This window comes from Borostomias antarcticus (assembly GCF_949987555.1).
Source record: "Borostomias antarcticus genome assembly, chromosome: 13".
NCBI classification, from domain to species: Eukaryota; Metazoa; Chordata; class Actinopteri; order Stomiiformes; family Stomiidae; genus Borostomias; species Borostomias antarcticus.
Window position 1 is genome coordinate 12162798 of NC_140246.1, and position 17500 is coordinate 12180297.

At 50.8% G+C, this 17500-nt stretch overlaps 1 protein-coding gene across 7 annotated transcripts in view; it reads right to left on the bottom strand.

Moving 5' to 3' along the window:
• The window catches only part of foxp2 (forkhead box P2), a 109953-nt gene that overhangs the window by 34162 nt on the left and 58291 nt on the right, over positions 1 to 17500 (bottom strand). For all 7 annotated transcript variants that reach the window (XM_084448149.1, XM_084448147.1, XM_084448144.1 and 4 more), the window contains exons 5-8: positions 12684 to 12773; positions 1912 to 2049; positions 455 to 514; positions 1 to 10 (exon numbers count right to left, since the gene is read on the bottom strand). The exon at positions 1 to 10 is cut by the window's left edge and continues 80 nt beyond it. In XM_084448149.1, the coding sequence (XP_084304275.1) occupies positions 1 to 10; positions 455 to 514; positions 1912 to 2049; positions 12684 to 12773 (298 nt within the window). The remainder of the gene's footprint in view (positions 11 to 454; positions 515 to 1911; positions 2050 to 12683; positions 12774 to 17500) is intronic.

Below are 17500 nucleotides of genomic sequence, written 5' to 3' on the forward strand. Positions count from 1 at the left end.
GCAGGTGTTGCTGGAGAGAGGAGAGGAGAGGAGGGAGGGAGGAAGAGACAGACAGGGGGAAGAGGGAGAGAGAGAGACAGGGAGGGAGGAGAGAGAGAACAGGAAGTCAGACGGAGACAGTACACTCCAGCCATGGTCATGTGATCTCAGCCACAGTACACAACATTGGCCAATGTTCCTCTGCTCGCACGCTCCGAACATAACCTACACGTCTTCACCTCTTCAAAACAGTACAGCGGACACCCCGTTACTCCCAAGTTAAACATCAGTTTGGTCTGCTTAGAGCGCGCAGAGAAACATTAGCCAACAGCTGCTAAATCATAATACAGCAGTTGTTGTTTTTTTCAGTCTGGAAAACCAGAGTCAAAACACAACTGTGACATGTCGGTTATACATAACACATCATCACCGAGTGTCATAAATAACCCAAGTCAATGTCTAGTGTGACACATACTGTGGTGTCGCTCTCCCTCCATGTCTTCTCCAGCTGGACTTTAAATGGCCTGGCACAGTACTGGAGGGGGGGGGGGAGGGGGAGGGAGGGAGGGAGGGAGGGGGGCACAATTCATCATATTAACTATACATTTAGGTGTCTAAGGCCTCGGTGGGCTCTGGAGTTGCGTTCATGTGAACGCACACACACACACACGCACGCACACACATCATCAGAGAAGCAGATCCCGAACGGTAAAGCGCTTAACGCGCCGGGCGCTCCTCTCCGCTCCTCGAAAGCGGGACACTTCGTCTTCACGGCACGCGGAAATCGGCGGGGGTGAGAGAGATAGAGTTTGCGACGGACAAAACGTAGCCCGAAAACAGGTAGGAAAACAGGGCCCACGGTAGGAAGGTGATAGGAGGGCGTGGGAAAAACAGTAACAGTCAAATCGACGTGGAAGTCCTCTTTCTCTGAGAAGGGCGCGGCAGCAGCTCAGCGTTCAGCTATACCTGTGAGGTAACAGAATCCCACAGACGACCCGTGACTCGGCCCCGAGTGGGTTGTGAACGAGGCCCCCGTAGTGTGAGGTCCGGTAGTGTGAGGTCCGGTAGTGTGAGGTCCGTTAGTGTGAGGTCCGGTGCGTTTCTATGTCATCGCAATTCATTCACAACTACCGTGTGACGTGTTCCTTCCCTCCCTGGCGGATATCTGCCCGTCAGGAAACGGTTAATTAGATGTGACGTGGTGGAGAGAGTGCGCCACATCCAGCGCTCATTCTATAAGTGTGTCAAGGGCGCCGAGCGTGTGTGTGCATGTATGTGTGTTGGCTTACTGTGTGTGGATGAGGGTATAGCTGTGTGTGGATGAGGGTATAGCTGTGTGTGGATGAGGGTATAGCTGTGTGTGGATGAGGGTAGAGCTGTGTGTGGATGAGGGTAGAGCTGTGTGTGGATGAGGGTATAGCTGTGTGTGGATGAGGGTATAGCTGTGTGTGGATGAGGGTATAGCTGTGTGTGGATGAGGGTATAGCTGTGTGTGGATGAGGGTATAGCTGTGTGTGGATGAGGGTATAGCTGTGTGTGGATGAGGGTATAGCTGTGTGTGGATGAGGGTATAGCTGTGTGTGGATGAGGGTATAGCTGTGTGTGGATGAGGGTATAGCTGTGTGTGGATGAGGGTATAGCTGTGTGTGGATGAGGGTATAGCTGTGTGTGGATGAGGGTATAGCTGTGGCAGATGTGTTAGAGTGGAATAGGTGTGAGTCATAACGTGGTGGCTGTGTTTGTTTTTGCAAGTGTGTGTGTGGGGGTGTGTGTGTGTGTGTGCGTGGGCGCGTGCGTGCGTGTGTGGGTGCGTGTGTGTGGATGCGTGTGTGTGCGTGTGTGCGCGTGCATGGGTGTGTGTGTGGGTGTGTGTGTGTGGGCGCGTGCGTGGGTGTGTGCGTGTGTGTGTGTGTGTGTGTGTGTGTGTGGTACCTGTTGCAGCATGACGGCCTGCTGCTGCTGTAACAGGGCTTGGAGCTGCTGGGGGGACAGGACCTGCTGCTGGAGGATCTGCTGCATCTGCTGGGGGGTGATCACCTGGGGACTCATCATGGCCACCGACACCGGGACCTGGAGCGCGAAGGGGGAAGGGAAGCAGAGAGGGAACGAGTCAGTTCGGTCCGGCGGCATGGCGGTCCGCTGGGAGAACGCTGGCCGGTGGCCCGAGAGGTGGAGGCAGGAGGGGAGGAGGAGGGGAAGGAGAGAGGAGAGAGGGAGACACCGGGAGACCGGGCCGGGTCTCTCCCAGCTGAAGGACAGGGGGGCGCTACGTCGGTGTGTTGTTCCTCCCTTCTGTCCGGTTACCGAAATAGACGGAGGTCGTAATTAGCTGGACCCTCGAACCCCCCCCCCCCCCCCCCCCCGAAGTTGATTAAAATAACGGTAGGTACAGTACAGTGTTGAAGTGAACTCTCTGTTTGTACGGATCTCTTTGTTGAGGTACTCTCAGTTTGCGCATAAACATTGCAAGTTTTGAAAAGGTCTGTTTACGGACGAGGGATTATCAGCTGTCTTCTGCAAGAGCACGGATGTTCGTGAGTTCTTCATTCTCGCGAAAGCAGCCTGAGGCACTCCCTCTCTCTCTGTTTCTCTCTCTCACTCTCTCTTTCTCTCTCTCATTCTTTCCGTGATAAGAATCAGTCAAATAATATCTGTGCAAACTGTTGAGAACACTTTGCCAAAACAAGTACACAGTAAACATGTTGTTCCCTCACTCATGCTCCTCCGTGGCAATGATTGAGACCTCAGTTCGCAAGGTTCGCAAAACATACTGTGGATTTTAATCCACCCCTCCGCTTCAAGTCAGCATCGGAAGACCCTCGATTTGGAGGGCTGTTTGAACATCCACTAGCCCTCGATATGTCCACTAGCCCTAGCTAAAGGTAAAATAAATGGGGTCATACTACGTGGGAATGCGCAAAATGTAGGGGTAGGGCCAAGGGGGGGTATTGGGACTGGGCCTTTATTCTTCAGCTAAATTCTCCTCAGACGTCTCCACAGTGTTCTAGACCAACAGATCAATAGAGAAAGAGGAGAGGAGAAGTTTTATTCGAGTGCTTCTCTGTGATTGCCTTCTCCCTCATATTAACAGGGGACGGCTGCATTTCTAAGGTTCAGTTCTCCCTGACTGGTTAAAAATTGAACAGCAACTTGAGAGAAAACAACCTGCCAGATGATGCTTGTTTATTTGCGGTGCGGTTCAAGGGTAGATTGTTCTATCATTATTTTCATTTCATTCACTCTCCTGAGGTTTTATCTCATCTGTTGACGGACACATTTTCAAATTAAGATCAGATGAGTTGGGTTGTATGTCCGTGAGAAGGAGAAGTCTACCTCTCTATCACTCCCTGCACATGCACAGCGTAGTGTAACACTAATGGATCAGGACAGTCATTGCTGGCTTGTCTATTAAACTTGCATTGTATCATGCGTATGTCATAGCAGCCTGCCTGCTGTCCTCTGGTTACAGAGATGAGAGAGCGGTCTGAGGGTTGAGGAACACACAAGACCAGACAGACCAGGTTGAGGTTCTGAAGACTCAGGAACAGACCAGGCAGACCAGGTAGAGGTTCTGAAGACTCAGGTACAGACCAGGCAGACCAGGTAGAGGTTCTGAAGACTCAGGAACAGACCATGCAGACCAGGTTGAGGTTCTGAAGACTCAGGTACAGACCAGGCAGACCAGGTAGAGGTTCTGAAGACTCAGGTACAGACCAGGCAGACCAGGTAGAGGTTCTGAAGACTCAGGAACAGACCAGGCAGACCAGGTAGAGGTTCTGAAGACTCAGGAACAGACCAGGCAGACCAGGTAGAGGTTCTGAAGGCTGAGGAACACACCAGAAAGGCCGGGTAGAGGTTCTGAAGGCTGAGGAACAGACCAGGTAGAGGTCTACTGTCTACGGTCTACTGTCACCGCAGGGAATCGTTCCCATGGGTGAGTAAACAAATCACAGACAAAACCACTGACGAGATCCAGCGTTTCTCTTTGACTCAACTTCTCAACGCCGAGACAGCAGGGGACGCCGCCGACACACGGCTGTCACATCCTGGGGGTTAATTGTGACGGTGTTTAGCACGGAGCCGGGGAGACGGCGGCGCTTGCGGGCGGCGTGTCAAGGGGCCGCTAAGACGGCCCTGTCCTCTCACTGGCTAATCAAGCTGTCCTGATTACTCTCCATACATCTCCCTCCCCCTCCCTCTCCCCCTACCCCCCTCCTTTCTCTCTCTGCCCCCCCACACCCCCTCCTGTCTTCTCTTCCCCACCTCTCTCTCCCCCCCCCCTCCTCTGCCAGGCCTTGACACGTCCTTGTTTGCCCCCCCCCCCACCCCACCCTCTCCAGCCCAGGTCCCCCCCCCCCTTCTCTTTGATTAAGCGAGGCATTTGCATGGTCACTACACATTTTTCATTTTAGAAGTCATTATGCATTAGTGGCTCCTGACCGCCCAGCTTGACTAATCCTGATGAACTGAACGCCGCAGCTGAAGGTCACAGCCCATCCAGCCCGGCTGCGCGCTCATATTCATACTCAAACAAACCCAGGAACCCCCCTTTGTTCATTAGAGCCTCGGCGAGAGGAGGAGGAGGAGGAGGAGGCGGAGGAAGAGGAGAACGTGAAGGGGGAGAAGGAAGAGGAGGGGCAGGAGGAGGAGGAGAACACCGGCGTGACTCCGACGCTCTCTACGTCCCACTTGAATGACGACAACGAGAGGGCCAGAAAGCCCCGCCTTGGACAAAGTCAACAAAAGTCACAAATTAAAAGAGCTACGTGTAATTATGCAAATGTCCGGGTTATACCTTCGGTGTCATGAAACTTTAAGATACATCTGCGGTTTGTAATTACCCTCTGTGTCACCCGAGGCGTCGGGTGTCTGGTGACAATAGCGCCGGCCGCCACCAGAACACTGGAAATGCTGCTCTCATTAAACAACATTAATGGCCTAACGCCTAACAAAAGAGGGACCGGTGTGATGAGGCTGTTTGGAAACATATACAAATCAGGCGCATGCATATGCATGTTGATGTTTAATCAGGGACCACGGCGCCCACAAAACATGCCGGGGGTTCGCGTCGGAGGTGTGAAGTGCTGTGGCTTTGGAAACCTTCCCGCGGGAAAGGAATGGGCAGAATACCGCATTTTGGCAAGGGAGAGGGAAGAAAGGGCCAAGCCCCCGACAAAAGAGGTTGAAAATAAAAAACAGCTTACAAATGATACGGGGAAGTGCCTTCCGCGCCTTTCATTAGCTTTTTAGCGGAGTGATGGATGATAATCATCTTCATTTCAATGCTCCTCCAAACAAAAAAGAACCAGAGAGACAGAGAGAGAGACAGAGAGAGAGAGAGTAAGAGAGAGGAGGCCCTGGCTATATTCACTGTGAGCCCGGGCACAATGCTAATTCCAGCGTTTAACTGCATGCTTTTCTGCTTGACGTATCTGCGGCTCCTAGATGAAAGCAGATAAGTAATTGCTCTCCTGGTTCTTATTCTTCACTGACAACCCATAAATTTAATTTTACACACACGTTCATTTACATTTTCGAGTATATGACATGATAATTGCCGGAATATAACACCTCCATTCCGCGGCATCCTGAGCGGGATTTGATTGACAAGGCCAGTGAATTGAAAGGAACAGAGCCTCAATTGCTTTTCCCTGAAATGATTTCGCCACGAAGGGACAAAATTAATAAGCATTTACAGGACGAGCGTGTAGTAAACACTGCCAGACTATGAACGGTCTTTCTCAAAGGAGATCTCAGAGAAACCATGATAGCCAACTAAGCTATCTCTAATCCACAAAGGTCACGTGACCAGTGATTTATTACAACAAAAATATGATTGGATTTCTTAAATAATTTGAAATTAGCTACTGTTGAGGCTCATCAGGGAACTTCATATCAGAAATGAATCAAATCATTATGTACAGTATATATACTTTTTTTTAAGAGAGAAAAAAGAGATATTCCCAAGTAATTGTTTACAAAGTTATATTCCAACAAAACTAGGACCCACCTTGGCTTGTGTGCTCAATTTGGCCAAGACCAAATCTTACTCACTGTCACCAGTCCTGTGAGGTCCAGTCTCTATCAACATGATCTTTGAGGCCATGCTGGGTGGCTTCCCGAAGTTAAGAGAGCTGAACAAGGACCTCTGGGTGGTCTCCTGATGAGACAGCGCTACTGTAGCGGGTCTTCAGCTGAACCTCCGCTGTCCTCCGACCTTCGCCCTCCTGGCCCGACGGCCATGCCTCTCCGGCCTTCAGAAAGGTCGACATCACTGTAGGAGATGTTCAGCTACCTCCGCCAGGCCTGTGGCTTGGTTCGGTCGAACTAGGACTGTTCTCCTGGCGTCGGGGACAGACGCAGCATCTCCCCGCTGTGTGCTCAGTGAGCTGAGCTGATGTCCGCATCCGGCTACGCGGACCATTGGACAAATGCACCTTCAGCAATTATACCCTCGCGCCACTATAAGGCTTTATCTTTACGACAATGGCTTTTACGAGCCCAAATCAAATTACCTGGAGCGGAGATAGCTGGGCTGCCGTATCGGAGCTAAAACTTAAGCAATTAAGGGAAAAGGAGAGAAATTCATTTACTCCCAACGTTTCCGTTACAATTCACTTAAGGGGGCTAATCAAGGGGGGGGAAGTTCCCTATTAGACGTGCGGCATAAACACTAAGGCATTGTGGGAGGAGGGAGAGGAACATGGCCGACACAGGTCTCGGCGCGGCCACTGATACTGTCAGATAGGAGGGAGAGGGTGAGGAATGGAGGGGCGTTAGCGGGTAATTACTTCAGATCCCTGGCTGAGAGAGACTCGCTGCTCATTAAGCTGCTAGACCCCTTCCAAAAGAGTGGACACAGGGAGTATGAGAGGGGGGGAGAGAGAGAGAGAGAGAGAGAGAGAGAGAGAGAGTGTCATTCAGTCCAATCCCTGGCTTCCCCACTTCCCCAGGGGTGAGGGGCCTCAGACCCCCAAAGCAAGACTCTAGCCCCGCCCCCCCTTCCCTTCCCAGGGCAGTTGGACCTCAGGACCCCTACAGTCCCCTACACCTGACACTGCTCTTTTACTAACCAATTACTGCCAATGGTGATCAGGCATTTATTGATGGGAGGCTAGTTCACTAGGACCACCTAGGCTACGTTCTGTGTGTGTGTGTGTGTGTGTGTGTGTGTGTGTGTGTGTGTGCTTGTGTGTGTGTGTGTGTGTGTGTGCGTGCGAGCGCGTGTGTCTCATACTGTATTCGGATTAGATAGATCAATACTGAAGATTGTCAGGAGTGGAGCTAAGTAGATTACCACATGTTTTCCCTAACCAATTAACTTGACAGTTTGGCAGTCTCGTATGGGAAGTGTCATCTATCAAAACATACAGTAAAGACCCATCACACATAATAATGTAGAATGACAGAGGAGGATGCGATGGAATCACTAGACCTAAGACGTAGATCATCTCTTTGTGGAGATGTGAGTGTACAGTATACAGTGTGGTATTATAGTAGACTACTGGTGTACTGTACTGTGTTGCTACCTTAAAATCCCTGGAGCTACTGCATGTCCCACTGATGTTCCCTAGTAGGACTACGAGCAGGTGAGTGTGGATGGACACAGAGAAATAGAGAGAGAGAGAGAGGGAGAGAGAGAGAGAGAGAGAGAGAGATAGAAAGATATAGAGAGAGATTGAGAGAGAGTGAGAGAGTGAGAAGTGGGGAGAGAGATTGAGAGAGAGAGAGAGAGAGAGATTGAAAGAGAGAGAGAGAGAGAGAGAGAGAGAGAGAGAAAGAGCGCCAGCTAGCCTTCTGATGTTCCAGGTAATTCGGCCTCCGTGGGATCAGCCTCTTCATCAAATGACACGCCAGTAAATTACAAGTGCTTCAAGCAGCTCGCCGCGTTCTAGTTCATCAGCAGAAGAGGCTCCCCACCACCAGACTACGGCCTATCAGATCTGCCTGTTAGGAACCAATTAACACCCTGGCCGGGAGAATCAGATTGCATGTGTAAGCTGTGCTAGAACTCGTTTATTGCTCCTATGCATCTTCTGTCAGGAGCTCCATTTGTTGCAGCGACATCAAAGGTCTGGGCTACGTTTTTTTCCCCCTCTACGTTTGTCCCCCAACTCTGCTGGCTCGCCTAAGGGTTGTATTTCAACGTATTTTGCATCACAATGATGAACCGACTCTGTCCTCGCAATTTACCAATCTACTCCTGTAGGTGTTGTACACGCAGGGGGGAGGGAGGGAGGAAAAAATCTTGTTTTCTGGTTACAAAAGCAGTAACTAAAGGTGTTTGAATAAAAATGTGCTGACACTTTTTTTCTCTAAGAGTCAACTGAAGTTTTCCTCATGAATAACAAAATGTTTTTTTCATCTTCCTTTCTCTTCTCTTTTTCTGTGGGGATAATTTCTCCTATTTTGAGATCCGACTAGGGGGAATGCAGTAATGAAGGAAGGAAGGAAGGAAGGAAGGAAGGAAGGAAGGAAGGAAAGAAGGAAGGAAGGAAGGAAAGAAGGAAGGAAAGAAGGAAGGAGATAAGGAAGGAAGGAAGGAAGGAAGGAAAGAAGGAAGGAAAGAAGGAAAGAAGGAAGGAAATAAGGAAGGAAGGAAGGAAGGAAGGAAAGAAGGAAGGAAGGTAGGAAAGAAGGAAGGAAGGAAGGAAGGAAAGAAGGAAGGAAGGAAGGAAGGAAGGAAATAAGGAAGGAAGGAAGGAAGGAAGGAAGGAAGGAAGGAAGGAAGGAAGGAAGGAAGGAAGGAAGGAAGGAAGGAAGGAACAAGGGAGCAAAGAAAGAAGAGAGGGAAGGAATAAATGTGACAAGTGCATTGAGATCCGGGGCCGTGTTCCAGTTGGATGAATTAAAATTCATAAGCAGATGAATTTACAGAGAGGGGGAGGAAGGACAGAGGCAGGAAATGAGAGAAGGAGGGAGGAGAACAGAGGTGCAGCAGTGACCTTTAAAAAACCCTCCCCTCAGGACGGCCCAAAGCCCAGACACAGCACCTGACCGGCTCAGAGATCCGGAACCTTCTAGGACAGGAACTATACGCCACCAAGACCTCTCATCCATAGACACCAAGCCCCGCATGCATCTGAAACACGTTCCGACTGTTCCGCGCCAAACTTTAACTTGGCAAATCCGGGTGGAATAGCTGATCAAGAAGGATAGCTGGTGTTCTAACCGCCTTAGAAGCACAAGACTTAATAGAGACAGAGAAGAGAACAGAGTCGACATCTCTGCTCGGGTTGTTCACAGCGTCTGGTTGAGGGTTAACCATTAACTGGAACATTCTCCAGAGTGGAGGGGTTGGGCAGCGCTGAGGGCAGATTCAATCTTAACCCCTCGTCTCCAGCCCATCGTCTGAGGTGGTTAGCACGGAGGAGGGGCCTCTCTCTCTCCGTCAGGGACGTCCTGCAGCGCCCTCTCGGGGTGAGGAGGAGGAGGAGGAGGAGGAGGAGGAGGGAGAGGAAGCCTCTTTGTTCTTCTGGCAGCTCTGAGAGAGACGACCTTGTTAACGCCCTCTCACGCCGTCGCCACCCCTCCGCTCGAGGTCATAGGCGCGCTGACCGCTGACGGCCACATCGGAGGGGTCCAAGGCGCACTGACACGTACGTGCATGTGGCGAGATACACCGTGTTTACAGAAACCTACACAGAACCCCCCCCTCACCCCCCCACCCCCGAGGCCTCAACAACGCCGGGGGCAGTTGGGGACGCCCGCAGGCCTCAGACGTCATCGTCATTCAACGCACGCCTCGTGGCGCCGGCGGCACCCTGGACGCACTCGGCACGTTAAAAACGTGCGGCAGAAATGGCCGGCGGGTTTGTTGTCCGCCCGCCCGTCCTCGGCCCAGTCGCCGCGGAGACGGAAATAAAAGTAAACAAGGCCTCGCTCTCACGGAGGGGCCGGCAACCCCTCGGGACGACGATATGGAAGCCGGCGGCGTCTGTCGGATTCACGGGCCCGTGCGCGCGTGTGTGCGTGTGTGTGTAATCCCCTCGTTCTTCCGTCACCGGCGCCTCTTTATTTGTCTTCTAAATGTCAGTGTGTAAAGGAGTGTGGGAGATATTGCCACAGTGAGGAGAGAGCAGGGTGGGGAGGAGAGAGTGTTGTGTTCCCTGGGAGATCCGTGTTAGCAGCATATAGGGAGGGCGGGGGGGGACGGGGGTGTGGGGGGGGGATTTACGGGGAGAAATAGGTGTTTATTGAGCGCTCCCGTGGGCTTACTGTGTAATAATAGACCTGTCACATTACGCAAATGTGGAAAAGCAGCTTGTGTCTGCCTGCCTGCCTGCCTGCCTGGCTGCCCGCGCGTCAACGCCAAGACGAGATCAGCCGACGGTTAGAATTAGTCAGGCGAGAGCCTTTCGCCGTTAATGCAAGTAATTAAAACGCCGAGCTGAAGCTCTTGGATGCTTGTGTACTAAATCATTTACATGCCGTGATCTAAGGACAGTTTCCTGTGCCTAAGCACTGGAGAATGGAGCGGTTTATCAGTGTCTGCGTGGCGCCAGCAGGCTGTGACACTCGTGTTAATCCCTATCGCAACATCCTCCACATGCATCATACAGGGGATCAATGCGCCAGCGACCGCACCTTCCTGGCTGCAAGGGACTCTGGGAGGAGCAGCGCTGCTAGAACGAGTAATATAGACGCAGCTCCGGCCTTGTAATCCAGGTAAATAATGCTGCCTTATTGGGTAAAGTGAACTGTCACAGGAATATTACAAACGGAGGACTTGAGTCCATAGAGAGAGGGAGAGAGAGAGAGAGAGAGAGAGTGAGAGATTATTTTTTATTGTTGAGTTTATAAACTATTTCACTCTCTCAAACAATGTGAACCCTACTAGTAAACTGATCATCAGAATGGGGAATCCAAGAGCAAATGGAAAACAAAGTACAGTAACGTCAACTGAATAAATCAGCTGTTATTATACTGTTCTACTGTCTACCTGAGGACTGTGTGGGCCAGCCAGCAGTGTTGTACACACCTCTCCAAAGATGTTTCAAACAAGAGGTGAGAATGTTAATAAAGGCTGGATCAACAGCAGGCTTAGACACAGCCACAAGCTGCTCATATTCATATTGACTCCTAGGGCTAAGAGGACAGAGTGGGCAAATGTGACTATTCAATATTTACCCCCCAGATGGTGTTATTAAAGCTAGTGGATCCGCCACAATAGTCTTCTCCTGTCTCGTCTGACATTGCAATGTGATGCTGGGAGGTTTGAAGAAACATGCATACACACGCACTCGCACACACATGCACGCACACACATACATGCACACTCGGTACTTCAGTCTGGCGAGCTGAGGTGTGATGACCTGGCCGTATGTGAGGCTTTGCCTTTGTTTTTTGAACAGTTAAATATTGCTTACTGTCAAAATACATCCTCTAACAAAAAGCAAAATGTTTATAATTCTATTATTCCGGGTGAATGTGGCTGATAATATTAACATTCCCAACGCGGAAAGATTTGAATAATTAAAATGAAGAGCGTGACGCTGCCTCTGCCAACCTTATCTTGGCACCGTGCAGTAATGAGGTACACAGGGGTGTGACTCCAATTGAAGGTGTCGCCTTTGTTATACTCTGTGAAAATATTAACGACGAGGTTAACGCCGATTTCCCAGTCTTTAATTAAATGCACAGGGCCTCTAATGAGGTAAACCAGTGCTCCTTGATAGCACTTATTAACAGAGTGGAGGGCACACACTTTCACACTTCAATTTAAACCTTGAAAAAGGAGGGGGGGGAATAAGAACTGGAACAGATGTCAAGGGGTTTACGTAATTTGAAGCAGCAAAACCAACTAACTGACTTATTGACTAATTGAGCTCTGAGTGATGATGGCTTCTGTCCTAGGAGAAGGAATAAACAGGAGATATAAAGTAGAAGGAAAGAGGAAGATGTGTGAAAAGTGTGTGTGTGTGCGTGTGTGTGTGCGTGTGTGCGTGTGTGTGTGTGTGTGTGCTTGTGTGGGTGGGTGGGTGGGTGGGTGGGTATGTGTGACTGTGACCTTTTCCAAGTCACTGACAGTGACAACAGGAAATAGACAGTTCTATGAATCAATAAGGCAAATTAGTGTTGAGGAGTTCAAATGACAGCTAGTTAGAATTAGCTGCCTTACAAAACACATGGTTCAGGCTGACCTGTCTTCCAAATCAGCCATCTACTGTCAGCCTGCAGTAATATGGCTCTGCTCTAAGAAAGCACTGTGGCCATTGTGGTCCATAATACTCTATTCCTCACAAATATGAACTGTGCTCATATAGGAATTGCGCAGTGTGAAACTATGTAAATACAACAAATATGAAACAAAACAAGCTATGCATGTTCTGTCCTTTAGTAAAAAAGCTAAACCTAGAGAATCATATTCAATTATATTATTGTATGATATGGCATGCCCCCCAGCACATGGATCAATAGGATTAAATAAAAGGAATGCCTTGGTGGACTGTACTGAACAGGCTCCTCGACTAGAAGTTTAGTAATATAGCAAGAACACAGAGTGAGCTCAACCTCTGTTGTGTTCCTGGTGTAGAGCGACCACCTCATGTTACCGGGGACACATTGTCTAGAAGAGGAATCCCATTGACAGGCGCAGAATTGGACCAGCAAGTCAAACAGTGTCGGAGGCAGAGGAAATCTTCTGTCTGTCCCGGCAACATGTATTATGGATGGACTTAAGAGATTAGCCAGGAGCAGCATACCTGCAGTGGACGCTGTTTGTCCTGGTTCTTTGGAGACTTCAGGCCACTGCCTGGCTGCTGTAGGAGTAATTGCCTCGCTGCTTGTAGGGCCTGGGATGGAGAGAACAGAGGGAAGAGACGGAGAGAGAGAGAGAGAGAGAGAGAGAGAGAGAAGAGACGGAGAGAGAGAGAGACAGAGAGAGAGAGAGAGAGGGAAAAAGAATGGCAAAATATTAGATTTCCACAGTGAGAGTTAGAAGTGACAGTCACCATGTTAGAGAATTCTAAGGAGGGAGGGAGTGAGAGAGAGAGAGACAGAGAGAGAGAGAGAGAGAGAGAGAGAGAGAGAGAGAGAGAGAAAAAAAGCTATTAACCGTCTGAAAACCCGTCAAATATTATCCTACTGTTTCCGGCGACAGGTCCCGATATGTTTTACGATGCGTGTGAGGTAGTTTCTTGGTAATAACTCGCAGAGCCATGATCAAGGATAAATACAGTTTGTCTAAAGCACCCTTGAATAAAGAAAAAACAAAAAAAACGAAGAAAAAAAAACAAAAAAACACTGCGTCGGTGGAATTGACCAGTCTGGTGGTGCTCAACTGAAATACCCACTTCACTGTAAATTACCAGCTCCATTTGCATATTCATAATATCAATCTGAAGTAGAGGCAGGCGAACTGAAGTGTTCCCAGAAGCTGTAATTAAAGTTGACAAAATCAACATCAGATTACGTTTGGAGTGAATTAAGCGCCGGGTCTGGTTTTGCACTGTGCATTAAAGGGTGCTTACAAGCGTGCGCAGGGACAGGGGAAAAAAAGCCACCTCCTCCGTGCCAGACTAAATTGGTTCACATATGTTTACACATGGCAAAAGGAATTATAAATCATACTCTGGCAAAACGACATTTGTCATCAACACCCTCTGATGCGTTCGCCAGGCGCCGTGATGAGACTGAAGAGGCAGGGGACTCCGGCCGGGCGTCGTCCGGGAGTCTGATATTCTCTCCGAGGCGGCGTGTGAGAGAGCCGCTAGACGCCCGGCTGGCGGGTGGATCAGAGCTGCGCCTGGCTACCTGCTCCCCCCCCCCTCTTCAAGGCTCTGGGGGATGAAAGCCAGCTATGGCGGAGGAGAGGAGAGGGAGCAGCTGCATCTAGTCTACCCCCCCTCTGTCCCTCCCACCACCACCACCACCCCCCCTCGGCAGCATCAGGTACCAACCCCAAACAAAACAACAACTTCACAGGTGTTTCTTCTTGAGAGAGAGAGAGAGAGAGAGAGAGAGAGAGAGAGAGAGAGAGAGAGAGAGAGAGAGAGAAAGAGAGGGGGGAGAGGGGGTGGGGAGGTGGGGGGGCACCACACTCTTCCCTCAGATGGAGAGTGACACTTCTTGTTCCCAGAGAATCATGGGGGCTTGTTTTATTTTCTGGTGCTTGCCAGTATCCATGACAACAGCTGTCTTGACAGGATGTGCATATGGCGAGGCTCTGGCAGCTGCTGGGAAACAATGTTTGAACTAGTACATTGAGATGCTGAGCAAACAGGAGGAAGGAGAGTGAGAGAGGGAGTGAGAGAGAGCGACGGAGAGACAGAGAAAGAAAGGGGATGTACAGAGTGAGAGGTGGAGAAGGGGGAGAGAGGGAGAGAGAGAGAGAGAGAGAGAGAGAGAGAGAGAGAGAGAGAGAAAGAGAAGGGAGCAAAAAAAAAAGTTGCCACGTCTTAACCCCTCTGGGACGGCAGCCTTCCCCCTGATCAATTATGAAAAGACAGAGTGGGGGGGTGGTGGGTGGGGGGGAGGGTACAGCCTCCTCCTCTGTCTGTCTGGCTGCTGCTCTGAGGAGCCAGGCTTTCTGATCCAAAGTAAACAAACACATAGCAGTGGCGCTGGGTCCTAACAGCATTGATCCGTCTCCTCCGCTGGGGGGGGGGGGGGGGGGGGGGGGGCGGCTCCAACCTCCCTGACCTGCCCACAGCCTGCTAGCGCTCAGCCACTCAACCCTTCTACTTCCCTGTGCACCACCCCGCGGAAACGACAGCAACGGCGACGCGTCTGTGCTTTGAAACGCGGTACACGCAAATACGGAACAATTACAAAACAAGTTATCGGCGTCCGAACTGTCTGAGGCAATTACCGCAGCGATTAAAATGGGGTAGGGGAGGGGCAACGAATCTGAAGCTGATTGGAGGATTGCTGTAATTGCTGGTGGGGGGGGGGCGGGAGGGCTAGCTGTGGAGGAAGGAGATGTTTATCTGAGTCCGGATCGATACCGAGTGGCTGTTTTCTACTGAACTGCGGCAAAGTCAAGAGCGTCACTCGATACGACGCGCGCGAGGGTCAGCGGGCGAGAGACAATCTGACGGCGTTTCCGATAGCCGGCCTGACAGGCAGCCCCGGCCCGGGGAGCGGGGCTCAGCCTCCCAGGCCTTATTAGAGGAGACCTCAGGTCAGAATGGATAATTGTACTTTTTCGCGTCGAACACCTAACTGCTCGGCGTCGCGGCGGCTCGCCAAGTTTTCCCGAGGCCTCCCGCCACGACAACGGACAGCACGTCATCTTCGCTGCGGTTTCAGCTCCTCTGAAAGTTTGGAACCGAGAGAGAGAGAGAGAAAGAGAGAGAGAAGAACAGAGAGAGAGAGAGAGAGAAGAACAGAGAGTGAGAGAGAGAGCGAGAGAGAGAAAGAGACCTGTCCCTTCGCTTTCGGCGTCTGCAGATATCCGCCCATTACAGAGGAAAGCGCCAATTTGCGCCCTCCTCCACATCCCTCCTCTCCGCACCGACCCCCCCCCCCCCACACACACCTCCTCCCCCTCCCCCCTTCCATTCCGCCATCTCCACATCTCCTCCCACGGCAGCACAAAGCCGGAGCGCCGGTAAAGAGTCGTCGAAAAGTTTGCTCGCAGGCCTGCCGGGCCAGACAGGAGCATAGAGAGTTCGCTGGCGCTCGGCCTGTTTAACCCGGGTTGCTATGCACGGAAAAATGACACCTCCTGTCCACTAATGCGCATCGCTGTATAAACAGCACAATGCGACACATTCCGCTCGGCCCGGGGGCTGAGAAAGAGCTCCTGCGCCGTCATAAATAACAAGCATTCAGGAGCATACTTGATGTTAATATCCATCGCTGAGGATGAAGGAGGAGGTGAAAAAATCTCTCGCGCGCCCACGCTCACACATACAGTACGCACACACACACACACACACATACACACACACACGCACGCGGCTAGGGGATCCTTATGAAAATAAGACTCGGCCCGAATGGATCTGTGGTAATTGGTTTCAGATAGCGGGGTCAGAAGAAATGCGATACAGGCAACTATTATGTGAATCAGGAGGGAAGAAAACAAGAATGTTTACACAGGCGCTCCCCTGCTACATTAACAGGCATGCGGAGATCACTGGGAAGGAGGGATGGAGCGAGAGAGAGGGAGAGAGAGAGAGGGAGAGAGAGAGAGAGAGAGGGAGAGACGGAAAGACAGACTAAAGACGCGTATTCCTCACAGCGGGACTGTTTAGACTCAGAGGCCCAGCCAGGTAATAAGGCGCACATCACAATGCACCTTTGTGAGGAACATTCCAGCCTCTTAAACAAGCATGAAACCCATTAGCATGGCGGGCCGCGCCTGGGTACACCGACGCTAATCTACAGGTGGGTCAGACGGACGCACACGTCTGTTATCTGAAGGAACTCCTACTGGCTGCCCGAGATCAGCCCTGACATGGTAATTGGATGTATTAACGAGGAGCTGTGGCGTGTATTCAGATGGTAGGCCTATAGAATAGATCACTACCTGCGTGGATATGGTGTTTGTGTGTTCGTGTGTGTGGGTTTGTGTGTGTGTGTGTGTGTGTGTGTGTGTGTGTGTGTGTGGGTGTGTGTGTGTGTGTGCGTGTGTGCCAGAGGCCTTAGTCCTGCACAGAGCAGAACAGAGGGTTGTTGTTCGACATGACGCTGTCAGCCAAAACACATATCCAGCCATGTTGACAAGGTACACACACATCCTGTACACACACACACACACAACCACACCCACACACACCCACACACACACAAACACACACACACACACACAAACACACACACACAAACACCGCCAGGCTTATCTGTCCCTGCTACTAGGAAACATGATGGTAGAAACAACACAGAGCAGAGCAGGAGAGGTGAGGAGAGAAAAGAGGAGAGGAGAGGAGAGAAAAGAGGAGAGGAGAGGAGAGAAAAGAGGAGAGGAGAGGAGAAGAGAAAAGAGGAGAGGAGACGAGAGGGGAGGAGAGGAGAGAAGAAGAGAGGAGAGGAGGAGAGAGAAGAGAAAGAAGCGATGAGAGATGAGGAGAGAAGAGAAGAAGAGAAGAGGGGAGGAGAGAAGAGAAGAAGAGAAGTAGAGATGAGAGAGGAGGAGAGGAAAGGAAACGGGAGATGAGAGGACAGGGATGGCGAGAAAAGAGAGGAGAGGAGAAGAGAGGAGGAGAGGAGAGAGGAGCAGAGGAGAAGAGAGGAGATGAGAGGAGAAGGGAGGAGAGGAGAGAAGAGGAGAAGAGAGGGGAGGAGAGGAGAAGAGTGCAGCCCTTACATGGAAAACAAGGCACAAACAGTTTAAGCTGAACAAACAAACAAGTCTGATTGGATTGTGGCCTGCGGGTGGCCACAGTAGATAGGGCCTGACACCACACACCAAAATATTTACACCCTATCTCCTTATGTAAGTGGAATCAGGAGGGGTGTGAGAGGGGGATAAGACTTCCTGCACAAGCCATGAATAAAGAAGTGGGAACGCGTCTGGGCATGGAGTCCATCTAAACAAACCTGCCGCAACCGCTTGGAGCACACAACACACGCACGG